We start from the raw sequence: 15,293 nt of genomic DNA on the forward strand, positions 1-15,293 counted from the left end.
CACCTAAAATATGCTTTCATAGCTCTGCATTTCTGTGTGGCACCTAGGTCGTATTTTTTTTATTTTATTTTATTTTTTAGTTTTTTAAGTAGTCTCCATGCTGGGGCCAATGCGGGGCTCAAACTCAGGACCCTGAGATCAAGACCTAGCTGAGATCAAGAGTTGGACATTTAACTGACTGAGCCACCCAGGTGGCCCGGTCATATTTTATTTTTAAAAAGTAAAGTGTTTTGTCAAATATTCCCCCTTTTTGAGTGAGAAATGCAAGGAAAGCACACAGTTTAAGTTGGCACTGTGCTTTTATTGTAATCCTAATGCACATTAACTGGTACCAGGGTTTCATTTTAACGTAGCCTGGAATGGGTCTTGCATCTTTTCTCCACAGGAGGGAAATAAAAACACAGCCCTTTGTCACAATTGGCAATAATATGAACCAAGATTACAAATGTATCAACATAATACCATGGAACATGACATTTTGGAATAAAATATTTTGAGGCTAAATTATAGTCAGATTATGTTAAATATTAATATGATCACCATGAGTTCCACACATTGTTCTGAAAACAGGTTGTGGAAGATAGGAGTCTAGGAATTTATATATTTTTTTTCATCTTCCTACCTTACAATTGCATTAGTGGTAACAAAGGTGTGAAACTCAGAAGAAGAGCCTGAGAATACATATGGGCCAAGAGCAGTTAATTACACAAGGGGGCTTTTCAACAACTGAAACATTTATTGACCGATTTGAAAAGTACATTTAACTTTGCCTTAGGATAAGCAGGCAGAGCGGGATGTGGCAGCCAACATTGTTGCCTCTTTGGGCTTTTTCTAGAGTTCAAAGGTAATTAAACAATAGAACGGTCCAACACTCAAACAAGGAATGGAGCTGAAACTTTTCAATTCTCTTTATTCCATTAACAGGAGAGTGGTCAGGACTCCTTGCAAATGCCAATATTGTAAACTGAATTAAGTATTGGTAATATGGCTGACCCATCTGTGATGAATACGTCAAAGGAGCCATTTCTCAATTTCCTTTTTTGGGATTGACAGCTGTTTTGGGGTTTTTTTTGTTTTTTGTTTTTTGTTTTTTTTGTAATCACCTATAATGGCTCTGCAATACATATCCACATGGCCTCCAGCGTATTTTCACGGAATTAGATATTTTTCAAATTTTGGTAAGCCTAAAAAATTATCAGGAGCTTGATGAAAATGAGTATTTTTGACTCCCCTACACCAGAACTTTCGATTGAATAGGTCTGGGGAAGGCCTTTTAAACAATGGCTTAAGTGATGCTGTTGTAGACAGGCCAAGACCCCAGTTGGAGACTTGCTTTAGTAGCCTGAAGAAGCCTTGTGAGTTCCCTCTATGTCTTCTTGCTTTATAATGCCCTTCTCATCCTAACCCCTATTTAAATCCTATCAGCCTTCAAGTCTCAGCTCAAGCCGTGCTTCTGAGACAACCTTGATCTGCCTACTCCCATCAGAGATGCTCTCTCTGAACTTTTGTGGCAGATATGGATGTCTCCAAACTGGACTCAGCAGCCCGCCTGCCAGAGCTTACTGAACCTGCATTCCCAAGAACGTAGTTCTTAATCCATGGATCAGTATTGTACTGTATGTATATTTTATATATGCTATAAAATATACACAAGAGATAGTTAACAGATGAATTAAGATAAATAAGTAATTTTTTGTTTATTTGATTGAAAGTTTGGAATATCATATATTAGGGATGTATTATGATGCAACATAAACTTTTCAATTACCCAAATAACTGAATGTGCTTCAACATTTAAAAACATATCGATTGGGGCACCTGGGTGACTCAGTCAGTTAAGTGTCTGCCTTCGCCTCAGGTCGTGATCCCAGGGTCCTGGGGTCCAGTCCCATGTTGGGCTCTCTGCTCAGCGGGGAGTATGTTTCTCCCTCTGCCTCTGTCTCTCCCCCCTGCTCATGCTCTCTCTCTCTCTCACATAAAAAAAAATCTTGACTGATCACTTTAGGGTTAGTTCTAAGTTCAGTTTATTTCAGCACTGATTTTAATAGCCGTTATAAGTGAAAACCTTGGAAACTTTATAGGTTTTAGGGGAAGGATATCATTGAGGGTGCTTGCTAAATTATGGTGTCAATTCTGCAATCCTATCCACCAATTTTCATAATGGATTTTGTTGAAATTCAGTAAAATTATATCTTCCCTGATACTAATAAATTCTCACAAGCTACATTGCATTTTTAAAAAATGTATTTTTAAATAGGTAACTGTTTACAAGGTACAATATTCAGAAGTGAAAAAATAAAAAATCTCCTTCCCTCCTCTGTTTCTAGTCACTGGTTCAACTCCCACAGAGGCAACAAATTCTGTTCCCATATGAGCATATAAAGCATACATATATTATTTTTTGACCCAGTTTACACTCACTACCATAGAGAATGAGGAAGGACGTGGTTTTCCTACACCATATCCCCTCCACATTCCTCAGCATTATTTTATCAAAATTCCGATAGTACCCACTTGATATTATAACTATGCAAATTTGGTTCATGGGCTGCAGAGTCCTCAGAATTACTCCTACTTTCTTTTAAAGATTTATTTATTTATTTGACAGAGATAGAGACAGCCAGCGAGAGAGGGAACACAAGCAGGGGGAGTGGGAGAGGAAGAAGCAGGCTCCTAGCAGAGGAGCCTGATGTGGGGCTCGATCCCATAACGCCGGGATCACGCCCTGAGCCGAAGGCAGACGCTTAACGACTGTGCCACCCAGGCGCCCCTACTCCTACTTTCTTATACAACTTTTTTCTTTAAGTCACTAACTGCTAAGAGATGCATTTAATTTTGTGTTGGCCTCAGTATTTAGCAAAAATCTCCTCTTAGGTGTTGGCCTTGCCAGTTGGGAGGCTACCTCGCTGACTGCCTCCTTCAGGATCACCTTTTTTGGCAACTCTGAAATTGTACTAGATCAAGGATAATGGTCCTATTCTCAGTTAAACATCATACCCATTCAGACTAACAGTCTTCAGTATGAACAAGGCAAGTATATTTGTTATGGTAATGCTGATTTATCAAATCAACCTTACATTTCAGTACCTTAACAGAGTAAAATTTTTTTTTTGTTCACATGGAGTCAGAATTACTGGTCTTCCTTCCTATTTGAAATGAAACTGTGATTAGCACTTTCCCTCTGTCATCCACTAGGGCATTGTGGCAACTGCATCCAGCCAGTAAGAGGCAAAAAAAGAGCATGGAGACCAAACCATAAGAAACTCTTAACTCTAGGAAAGAGGGGAGGTGGGTGGGGGATGGGGTAACTGGGGGATGGGCATTAAGGAGGGCACTTGATGGAATGAGCACTGGGTGTCATATGCAACTGATGAAATCAGTAAAGCTACCCCTGAAACTAATAACACAGTATATGTTAGCTAAATTGAATTTAAATTAAAAACAAATTTTTTTAAGTAAAAAAAAAAAAAGAGCATAGAGAAGGTGTACCCACTTCTAAAATACCTTGGCTTGGAAGTGACACACTAATTCTGTTGTCATTCCATTGGCAAGAACTGATTGTAGGTGCTACCAAAGCTATAAAGGGGTCTAGGAAGTATAATTCCTGGCTAGGTAGCAATTTCTCAGAGGAACTCTACATTATGAAAAGGGGAACATGCAATTATATGTAATGGACATATAATTATCTACTGCAAATAATTCAGATATATCGTTAATATCTGAATATTCATTTTTAAAGAAAGGTAAATATTTGTGATATACATCAAAGTGAAAAATCTCACTTAAAATATAAGCTCCATAAAGGCAAGTTTTTGTCTGTTTTGTTGACTGCTGAAGTCATGTATGGATAGTACTTGGCACTCTATAGGTGCTCAATAAATATTTGTCAAATGTTCAGCTGAATGAATGTGCTTTGTGTGTTGAAATTCTATCAGTCAGCCAAAATAGTAATGTATATGTATAACAAAAGTAAAGTGCTGCAAATAAATTGATTGTGAACACAATTTTATGTACAGAAATAGACATTGAGAACTTTCTGGTAGTTGAATAATAGGAAAATAGATGGATAGTAGGACTATTAGAATAAATAATATCTAGAATACCTTAAATGTACAGAAACATTTTAAGTAACAGTACATGGCAGAATAATAAATTCAATTATTTCTAATTCCAGTAGTTATAGAAAAGGTATACCAACATTCACAATTGTAAACAGAGAACTGTATTAGATTTTTGGTTATTTTATGCCATTTAGATAATCAATTTTTGAGAAAGAGTCCAATTTGGGAATTCTTCAGTCTTTTGAGAGTAACTTAAAAATGGAGTGTCAACTTTCCTAACTCAAATTTCATGTAAAGGACAAACTCCAAAGATATATAAACCACATCTATGATAAGTCACTTTTGATCTGACTAACATAAAGACTATAAAGAATATGGGGAAAGGGAGAAAGCACTAGAGAAAAGAGAATAAGTAAAATATTCTATTCTCAATGATCACATTTAGAATGCCCGTTGTAATAAGAATACTTGAGTAAAGGCAATCCCTCCTCTACCCCATATCATATGGAAAATGCATTTAGGGGCGCCTGGGTGGCACAGCGGTTAAGCGTCTGCCTTCAGCTCAGGGCGTGATCCTGGCGTTCCGGGATCGAGCCCCACATCAGGCTCCTCTGCTATGAGCCTGCTTCTTCCTCTCCCACTACCCCTGCTTGTGTTCCCTCTCTCGCTGGCTGTCTCTATCTCTGTCCAATAAATAAAAAAATCTTTAAAAAAAATGCATTTAAGATGGATCCAGGGTTCAATGTGAAAGCTAAAACTACAAGGCTTTAAAACAACAACAAGAACACAGAAAAATATCTTCATAACATTCAGGATGGCCAAGATTTGTTAAAGGACTAACCATAATAGAAAAAAATAGATACCAATTTTGTCAAAATTAAAAACTTCTACTTATTAAAATATACCACTAAGAAAGTAAAAAAGCAAAGCATAGGCTGGCAGAAGATATTCATTATACACATGCACAGTTGACCCTTGAACATGAGTTTGAACTGTGCTGGTCCACTCATCAGTGGATTTTTTTGTACAGTAATGTATTAATGTATTTTCTTCCTTATGATTGTTTTAATAACATTTTCTTCAGCTTACTTTGTTGTCAGAATACAATATATAATACATATAACATACAAAATATGTGTTAATTGATATTTTATCAATGGTAAGTCTTCCTGTCACCATCAGGCTATTAGCAGTTAAGTTGTGGGGGAGTCAAAAGTTATACACTGATTTTTGACTGCATGGGGAGTAGGTGTCCCAACCCCTGTATTGTTCAAGGGTCAAAGGTAGTTGTGTAGGGATGATTTTCCTTCCCATTTTTTAGCTAAATATTTTAATATTACCCTTGTTTTGCTTTTATAATTGAAAAAAGATACATAGATCTCCAACATAATCTCTCTGTTCAGTCCTAACATTTCAGAAGTACTATTCACACCAGTATTCAATCTGTGGTTATGCACGAGCATATGCGTCTAATTGTTTACTGAAATATTCTTTAAAATATTAAAAATAGTATTAGCCATGAACTGATTTTAATGTGCTAGGCTCCCCATCCTTGCCTCTGCCAGCTCAGTCCCAAAAGGTGGTACTGAAAGTTTTTAGGAAAACAGATTTGTTTGGGAAAATGAGAATTCTTTCCCAAGCACCTGTGATTTGTTTATGCTAATTGGGTCATGGCTGACCCTGGCTGTGTGTGAGCTGAATATGTAATCCACTCTCTCATATGTCTTATGTGAAAGCAGGAGTTATTAATTGATTGCAATTATCTCATTGTATTTTCATATCATTTTTTTCCCTTTCTATTTCTCATCCTCTGGTCTTTTCTCTCTCTTCCTCTTGTCCTCATATCCTACTTTACTTATGAGCTCTGAATCACAATACATGGCAAAGCAGATGCTTGCTGGGAACAAAGGCACAAAGAGCTTTGGAAGACCAAGTGCAGGTAAATTGTTGGCACCAAGGAGGCTACTTTGTGTACCAGGAATTGCCCTGTTCCAATGGTGCGCTCCAGAAATGGAAGATTACATTTTATGGTTATCTACCTATCGATTAAATTGGCAGGCTCGCTATCTCCACAATATTTTTTCTCTTAATCTGCCTTCACCCTCTCCTTCACACAGAATGTTCCTTGTATTAAACACAGGTTTGGAGAGCCTGCGTGTGAGCAATTAGAGGTCTAAAATGGAGTGTGTGGGAGGTTAGGAGGGAAGGCTTGCTAGTTAGCTTGTCATCCATGAGTGAAGCACAGCATGCTGCTTCCTGGATAGAATTTTAGAGGAAAAGAAAAAAGACAAAAAGCAAGTATTTGTTGAAGGTGAGGACTTGAGCGCCATGAAAGTAAGGCTAGAAACTCTCTGTGAAAAGTGGTTTCTGAAGCACTTCTCAGAGACAAGGGTCTGGAAATTACAGGTATCCTACGTGGTAAGGACATACCCACGAGGACACAGATGGATGTGGCTGATTAATTGTGTTGGTCTTAGCAGGACTCTGAGGGGCAAAAAGGAAGACATAAGATTGGTGAATGGAAAAGGTTATGATCCTGTTGGCAATCATGCCTTACACAGGGATCAGGTTGCTATGCAATCACTGTGTCTACCTCAGTCCTTATGGAGCAAATTTGATCTGTAGGTCCCATGATAAACCACATCTAAAACCATGACATGAAGGTCTCAGGGGACAGACAGGAAGAAGGAAGACAACCTGGCATCTACTCAGCAAGACTCCTAGAAACACCATGGCCAGGCTTCCAGTGAGTGGTTCTCAAAATAAGTGTCTCCAGCATGGGGTTTAGGTGAGTATCTACAGCTACCTTCCATTGAGTCTGGTCAGAAGCAGGAGTGTGAATGGAAGCTAGTTAGAGGGTAAGTCAACCACAGAATGTAAGCACTGGATTAGGCAGTAAGGATCTGAAGAAGGAACGGGAAAGGTGTCTCAGCTGAGATATAGCTCAGAGCTAGTTTCCTGAACATGTTCAGAGCAGCTTTTGAACTAATGTCAGTTGAGTTCAGCAGAATAAATGTTGACTGGTCACTTATTCCACAGTTCTACTTTTAGGCAGAATAAAAACTCAGTCACCACAGATTCACATATTAAAGAGCTCTTCTAAGAACGGTACTATTCAGGGGCCCTGTAAATCTATTTAAAAAGTTAATGTTCCTCAATAGTACACAAAATCTCTCCTGCTTTATTTTCTTTTTGCTTTTGATTTTTTAATTACTTCTGTTTTATGGGAGGTCTAGCAAAGTTGATAACGTTTTCCGTTTCCTGAACCTGTATGTATTTGAAAGTTGTTTTTACCTGTCCCTCCCTTTGGCCTTCAGCAGCCTCTTATTTTCAACTAAAGATTTGAATTCTTTAAAGGTCCTAGAAGGTTTTATTTTCCAGATCTTCAGTTGTCAAAAATTATTTCCCTGAATCCCAAGTGTCTCTTTGTAATGGAGATTTAAGCATTTTCATTCCTTGAGTTCAATAGACTAGAGACATTTACTACATCTTAATTCTCCTACTCTATACCAAGGATGATACTAGGCACCGAGAAAATGGTATTTAGGGAGATCACTGCTCTCTAGGTATGTAACAGACACCTTAGTAATAATAAAACAAAAGCATCGATGATTAATCAATAATGATAAATAATATACTGAACACTCTATAAGCACACCTCCATTAATTCTAAAAAATCCCTATGAATTTGAAGCTAGGATTATGTCCATTTTGATGAGGATCCTGAGGCTTAGAGACATGAAGCCATTTATGTGAGCTCATGCAGTAGTAAGTGGTGAAAGTTGAACAATACAGTATGACAAAGGCTATAATATAGGCATGACCAGAATGCTGTGGAAGAAAGGCCTGGAAAAGTCAGACAAGTCTTCACAGAGGTGGTAACATTGGGTTGGGTGTTGCATGAAGCACAGGAAAGGAAATAGCATGAGCACATTTTGTGCTGATGACTGTTGTCAATGATTTGCGACTAATCAAGTATAACCATATGTCCTTGTCTCTTGGGGCCATGTCAAAAAGTCCCAGAGGTTTAGAGTTTAGGTTTAGAGTACATTTGAGTTAAATAACTCAAAGCTAACGATCGAAGAGCCAGCTATTCTGACAGATTTCACAGGGTGGGCAAAAGGTGGAGGAAATGTTTGAGAGAGAGGGTTTTAATGAATTCCTCTCCATTTCCAAATGCATCTTGAAGAGACTCTTAGCTGCTAACTGTGGCATTCATCAGTTGTCAAAAGCGGCATTTCCCTTCATTGGAAAGACAGAGAAGATGCTCTATGATGAAATGAGTATAGCATCTGGTTCCAATGCCAAGAGTTATTTAAAAAGATAAAAGAGGGAAATTGTGAGCAGGAGTCATAAATGTGATTGCCTGGTGACTTTAGTCAATTGGCTGCCTTTTAATGTATTTTCCCTTTGATAGGAAATTTAATTGTCCAAGGATTTTGATGATCTTGGAGAAAAACCTAGTGCAGCAGAGAGGGCGTGGGTGTGTGTGGTAAGAAGCGTCTCCACCTTCTTGCTGTAAGCTGTGCGATCTGGGCATGTGGTGGAACCACCTTGAGCTTTACCATATCTGGAAGTGTGATTTGGTTATGAATGTTTCCTTCACTACCTGTGAGTTTGTTGGAGTCAGAAATACTCAAATTCAATTACTGGCCATGTTGCTTTCTAAATGTGTAGTCTTTTGTCATCTGTGAAATGAGCATCATAATTCCTCTTTCCCAAAGTTTCTTTGAGGATTAATGGATACAATGAATATGCGAAGGGTAGCACCCAGTCCTTTTTAAAGAAAAGTCCATTTGCACCTTTCCAATGCTGTAGATTTATTTAAGGGAAGGACCTAGATAGAGAAAGATCCTCAAGCAAGAATAGCCGCATGATGTGCTAAAACCTCCTGTACTATAAAACAGGAGGTCAGTAGTTCTGAGTCCTCGTTGCACATTTGAATCACCAGGGACAATTAAAATGATTCCCAAGTTTAAGTCTCACCACCAAAGATTCTGATTTAATAGGTCTGTCATGGGACTCCAGTCTTGAGTTCATAAAAGCTCGCCAAGTGTTTCTAATATGCAGTGGATTCAGTCATTGCTTCTTGAACGAATATAAATTACCTGGAAATCTTGTTCAAATGCGGGTTCTGCTTCTCTAGGTCTAGGGTGCCTGAGACCCTGCATCTCTAACCAGCTCCAAGATGAAGCGGGTGCTGTTAGTTCAGGACCACCTTCTGAATAGCATGTGATTAATGATCCAGAACAGTGGTTCTCAACCTTCAGTGTTCATCAGAATAGCCCAGTGGCTCTTTGAAAATGTAGCCCTGGGACCTGGGTCTGTCCCTCACAAATTCCATTTTACTTGGTTTCAGGAGGGGCCAAGAGAATCCCCCATCCATAATGTCCCTTTCAACCCAAAAATCCTAGGATGTTAGTTTTGTGATCTTATAATATGACTTCCCTCCCCATGCAACTGTTCAGTAAAAAATTACAGAGACTGAAGTTGAGGGTGTGAGTCATCATTGTCAGAAACCTGGAAGGTGGGTGAACTCAAGTTAGATGATGTCAGGACATGGCTGATCTCTATGCCATGTGTATCTTCAACCCCAAGAATTCTCCTTTTGAGTTAAAGGAGACCTTCACCGAATTCCCTCTCAGTAAGCAGGTTTAATTGTTGACGAAGCACTCACAGATTAATTGGAAGAGCGTCCTTCACTGATGAATGATGAACAGGGTGACCCTAGATGTTTTTCTGTCCTCTGCAACACACCATGCTTTCCAAAGCAGAATCCCCAGAGAGGTGGACTCATCTTCCTTACCTCGGGACCAAACCAAGGAAAAATGAAGGTCCACAGAGCAACCTGCTTTATTCCACAGGGCTGATGATTGACTTTGGAAAATCTCTGGGACTTTCAGAAGAATTTGTCCCGAAATAGAGCAAAAGCAATCTTTTGTCCTTGTTTTTCACCCTCTGGGACTTCTCTGGCTTTTACTAGCTAAACACGTCTGCTTAGAGGCAGGCCTTTTGCCACTTTCCAAAAAGAATTGAAAAATAACTGTGATGGGGTCAAAAACATTATAATTCCAGCATCATGGTCTTAGATAACTATTTTGTGTGTCATTAGTAGAGAAGGGGTTGGTATCTAAGAAGTTTATGAATTTGTAAATAAAACTGATATAAGGATGGTAATGTGGAAAATAAAACTCAGATTTTCTTGCTTCCCCTTTTAAAAGTATTTGCACCTGCAAGAACACTTGATCAGTCTACAGAAGTATCAACATGATTTTGAGAATGGACAACTCAAAAAGGCAATAATCACTGACCAGTTAGTTGAGGGGATCAAATCCCAGGTCACTCAAATTCTGGGTGGTCAGCTCCATTCTGTGCTCCCAGTTGGACCTTCTTTTAGAAGAGGGTGTCAGATTAGGGTTATTGATCTACTGTACCCCTGTCCCCAGGCTGGACTGGCCAGGAAGAGAGCTGCTGTGTGCTGTGATTCAGCAGCAGCACAATACCCTAATTTCCTCAAATGCCTTTCCCAAGAGCCAGCTCCCGAGCTGCTCCCTTTTCACTGGTGCTCAGAATCTCCGCTCAAACACATACATCTGGTTCTGAAAGGGAGGGGTGCAGGCTGTGGTCTTCAGGCTTCTGCCCACTCACCCGAGCCCTTTATCAGGCCCAGGGGCTGATTCTCTAGGAAAGTCTGGGGAGTCTGTGCCAAGTGGAAGGACACTGCCACGGAGGACCTGGGGCAGTATCGTGACAAGTCCCACATCATAGTGACAACAGAGCTCCAGAAAGGAAACAGGTTCACCGGCCCTAGGTGGTCCAGCTTTGGGGAAGGCATGGGGAAGAGAAGAAGGGGGGGGGGTCTCACTTTTCATGTGAAAAAAAAGACTAGGTGGATAGGGAATGCCAAGACAAACTCATTACTTTTCAATTATGCCGAGTTGGGTTTTGATGTGACAAGAAAATAATCACTACGTTTTATAATTCATGTAAAATTTAATTTTCTTTTCTTTCTTTCTTTCTTTCTTTCTTTCTTTCTTTCTTTCTTTTTTTTTTTGCTAAAAATAGGAGATTAAACTTCTATCAGGCTGCATTCTTGTTTGGCAGTGGCTTCCATATGAAATTTCAGACAGAGGAGGAGATAGTGTTTTGCCAGGGGTGTTTATTTTATTGATTTGCTGATGTGTAGCATTTCTTACATGCCAGACAGTTTTCAGCACCTTAAAATCTTACTTCATTAAGGCTGTTAGCAACTGAGGAACTGGGAACTAATATGGTTTCTGTGTTTTGCAGGGGAGGGAAATGCAGATCAAAGAGGTGAGCTTGTCCAGGTTCACTGTGGCAGACCCACGATTTGAACCCCAGTGGTCAGGGTCCCAGGTCTGCAACCACTGTGTCATCCTGCCTGTAATGCAGAGGAAGGTGTTCCTGTTCCAGGAAGGCAGGAGAGAAATTGGACTGGGTGGACTGGTCCTTAAATGTGGGCCCCTAGACTGATGTGCTGCTAGGTAATCATCATTGGAGCTCTTGCTTAAAATGCAGACTCCTAGGCTGTACACCTGGATGTCTGATTCAGGAAGGCTGGGGTTTTAAAAAATCGAAACAGGTGATATTTAGGGACACCTCCACCTTACTTACAAGATCCTTTGATTGGAATGTCGTTCCGATTACCTTAAAATGAACGTGCTATCAGGAGCACCAGTGGCTTATGCTACCACCTCCCCTGCATTTTTCTAGTCATTCCAGCGCTGCTGTCTAAACCACAGTCACGGATGGCGACAATTCTGACCACTCCACCCCCAAACTCCATCTGCTGACAACCACCAGGCTGCTTTGAGTCCTCTGAGCCTCCCACACCCTGCCTGCTTTCCTTCCGTGGAGGCCTGGAGCCCACAGGCTTCTTAAAAGCTTCAACTGTCTCTACTGCAAGGCAAAGTGGGCATCTTTAATACTGTTAATGAACTCGACTCCCCTGTCTGCTCTGCCGACCATTATGCAGCTCAGGTAGATGCCCCCACCACTAAACATTATTGTCCCACTCAGATTGAATGGATCAGATGCAGTAATGTTTAAACACGGGACTGGAGATGGGGACTGAGCCTCAGCCCCTTTCCTCCATCTACTTCTAGCATCTTCTTACTTGCAGACCCATAGGATGCTGGAGGTTCTGGCCATGCTCTCCCTCTTCTCCTTCTTCAGCAACATATTTGTGTCTCTTTAGGTGGCTGAGAGGAGCATTTGCTGACTACGTACAATCAGAGGTGCAGGGAGAATTAGCTGTTGTATCACGTTTGCTAATTTAAGTCCTGCTGATGAGCACACTGACCCAAGCAAATCAACCAGATCATTTCCCAGCCCCTGCTGACCCTAAGAAGCTTGGATCAAAGCCAGGAAAATGGAAGCAGAGAAGAAGGAGGCTTGCAAACCCTTGAGGTTGCCATGGGAAATTGGCTTGCCAGTGAAGTAAAACCAATGCAGAGGAGACCTCTGGGAAAGCCAAGGCAGATTTCATCAGTGCCCTGTGTGAAGTACCTGTCACCACCTAACAGTGAGAGACGCCAGCCATCCCTAAACAGCATTCCTTCTCAGTTCTGCTTTATGACTTCCAAGAATTTGACTACTTTTCTCTTTAAGAATACGGACATTGCCTTTCTCCTCAGTGCATCCCTTGTACCGTGTGGGAGATGCCCATCATCAGATTGCTTTGACTGAATACTTTAAATATTCCATAGAAAAGAGAAAATATGCTTTAAAAAAATCTCCTGCCTGTCAGGAGACCCCCTAAGACATTCCAGCTTCTTTCCAATGTGCTGGCAAAACATTCTCGATGCACTGTGGAACAGGAAGAGCCAGCCAACTGGAGCTTAACTGACCATCTTGAAATATGTAATATAAATGCACATATCAGCCACACTTCACAACAGGCATGCTCCTTACTGCTCCCCAAGTGCACTGTTAATTCCTCCAGCAGTAACGTGAAATTCATCTAAAATAGATAAGGCAGCTCTAGAAGTGCAAAGCTGATCTCAGGAGCCCCTCGTTCAGCTGGATTTCAGTCAGATAGGTCAGGGTGCCCTTGATGTCCTCAAGTGTAGTGGCTGCAAACTTCACCTTTCCCGGTGGGATAAAAGCATTCCAGATACCTTTCCAGATACCTCTGGCTTGCTGCAAGGAGGTGGGAAATCATTTTCTAACCTCGCTGTCTAAGGGGCATTTGTGTCAAAAGTTGGGTAGGATGCTTTTTTTTTTTTTAAAGATTTTATTTTATTTATTCGACAGAGATAGAGACAGCCAGCGAGAGAGGGAACACAAACAGGGGGAGTGGGAGAGGGAAGAAGCAGGCTCATAGCAGAGGAGCCTGATGTGGGGCTCGATCCCAGATCGCCGAGATCACACCCTGAGCCGAAGGCAGATGCTTAACCGCTGTGCCACCCAGGTGCCCCAGGATGCTTTTTTTTAAACCACATCCAAGAAGTTTGCATTTATCCATTCTATGGCATGCCTCAATTTCAGCAACAGTTTGGTAGAGATTTGTTTTCAATTTAGTAATCCCAGTTACTGACCCTCTGCCGTAGAGCTGAAGCTACTACCGTTGACATCAACTGTCAATATAAAGCCAACATGCAAAAGAGAGGAGTTTCCTCTCTTGCTCCCCTTGTATTACCTTGAGCTCCTTGACTGTAGAAGAATCTCTGAGCAGACTCGACATCCAGAAAATAATCCATTTTGGGATAATCCATCCTTGATGTTCCAAAAGCAGAGTTTCAAGACAAAATAGTCACTTGTATGCCTATGAAAAAGGAAAAAAAATCCACACTATTTTAGACTGTCAAACAGATGTTTAAAACCATATATATATATATAAACATATATGTATATACAATATATTATATTTGTTATATAAGGCTATATATTTATAGACCATATATATATATAAACATATATGTATATACAATATATTATATTTGTTATATAAGGCTATATATTTATAGACCATATATATATATAAACATATATGTATATACAATATATTATATTTGTTATATAAGGCTATATATTTATAGACCATATATATATATAAACATATATGTATATACAATATATTATATTTGTTATATAAGGCTATATATTTATAGACCATATATATATATAAACATATATGTATATACAATATATTATATTTGTTATATAAGGCTATATATTTATAGACCATATATATATATAAACATATATGTATATACAATATATTATATTTGTTATATAAGGCTATATATTTATAGACCATATATATATATAAACATATATGTATATACAATATATTATATTTGTTATATAAGGCTATATATTTATAGACCATATATATATATAAACATATATGTATATACAATATATTATATTTGTTATATAAGGCTATATATTTATAGACCATATATATATATAAACATATATGTATATACAATATATTATATTTGTTATATAAGGCTATATATTTATAGACCATATATATATATATAAACATATATGTATATACAATATATTATATTTGTTATATAAGGCTATATATTTATAGAGACACATATATGTATATATGTATTAAAAATTTTAGAATAAGAACTATCCCATTATAATACTCCCTCATTTGACATTTCCAATTCTAAAGCCACCCTCAACATAGCTTTCCTACTGTATGAGAAAATGCAACATTTAATCAATATTCATTAAAAGAAATATATTCTACTCAGAAAAAAAAATCCACCCAGATTGATTTAAGCTAAAGAGAAATAACGTACCAGTCTTTCCTTGTTGTATATTAACTGGAAGATAGGCTGTTAAATTCATATGCTATCCGTTTTCAGAAGGTCTGTCTGATGAATAGCATCGTTAAGTGTCAGCTGTTCTGAACTGATCTTCAGTTGGTCCAGGGAGTCCCGATTCCCCTAGAACAGCGAGAATCGCCTGGGAATCTGAGCCTCCACTTATAGGTGCCTTGCATTTATGACACATGCTGACATGTTTGCTGTAAAAATGCCTTGGATTTCTTCCTTTTTGGTGATTCCCTCCAGCACATTTTATAAAGTGCTACAGAATCATCACCTGCTTGCCCCCGACCCAGGCTGCTTTTGAGAAAGAATCCTGGTTTGTAGGGCAACGATCCCCACAATATTATCATGCGCTAGCCTGTCAGGAAGCTGATGTACTTCATTAAAAAGCATTCAGCCTGTTGGGTTCTTTTTA

The 15,293-nt window shown here is 39.2% G+C and overlaps 1 protein-coding gene across 2 annotated transcripts in view; it reads right to left on the bottom strand.

The window, feature by feature from the left end:
- The window catches only part of PHACTR1 (phosphatase and actin regulator 1), a 571,024-nt gene extending 556,074 nt beyond the window's left edge, over positions 1-14,950 (bottom strand). Inside the window, exons 1-2 of one of the 2 annotated variants that reach the window (XM_019796061.2) lie at positions 14,849-14,950; positions 13,723-13,848 (exon numbers count right to left, since the gene is read on the bottom strand). In XM_019796061.2, the coding sequence (XP_019651620.1) occupies positions 13,723-13,798 (76 nt within the window). In that variant the 5' untranslated portion in view covers positions 13,799-13,848; positions 14,849-14,950. The remainder of the gene's footprint in view (positions 1-13,722; positions 13,849-14,848) is intronic. The other variant, XM_019796064.2, reaches the window with a different exon arrangement.
- Positions 14,951-15,293: the final 343 nt, after the last annotated feature.

This window comes from Ailuropoda melanoleuca, chromosome 5 (assembly GCF_002007445.2).
Source record: "Ailuropoda melanoleuca isolate Jingjing chromosome 5, ASM200744v2, whole genome shotgun sequence".
NCBI classification, from domain to species: domain Eukaryota; kingdom Metazoa; phylum Chordata; class Mammalia; order Carnivora; family Ursidae; genus Ailuropoda; species Ailuropoda melanoleuca.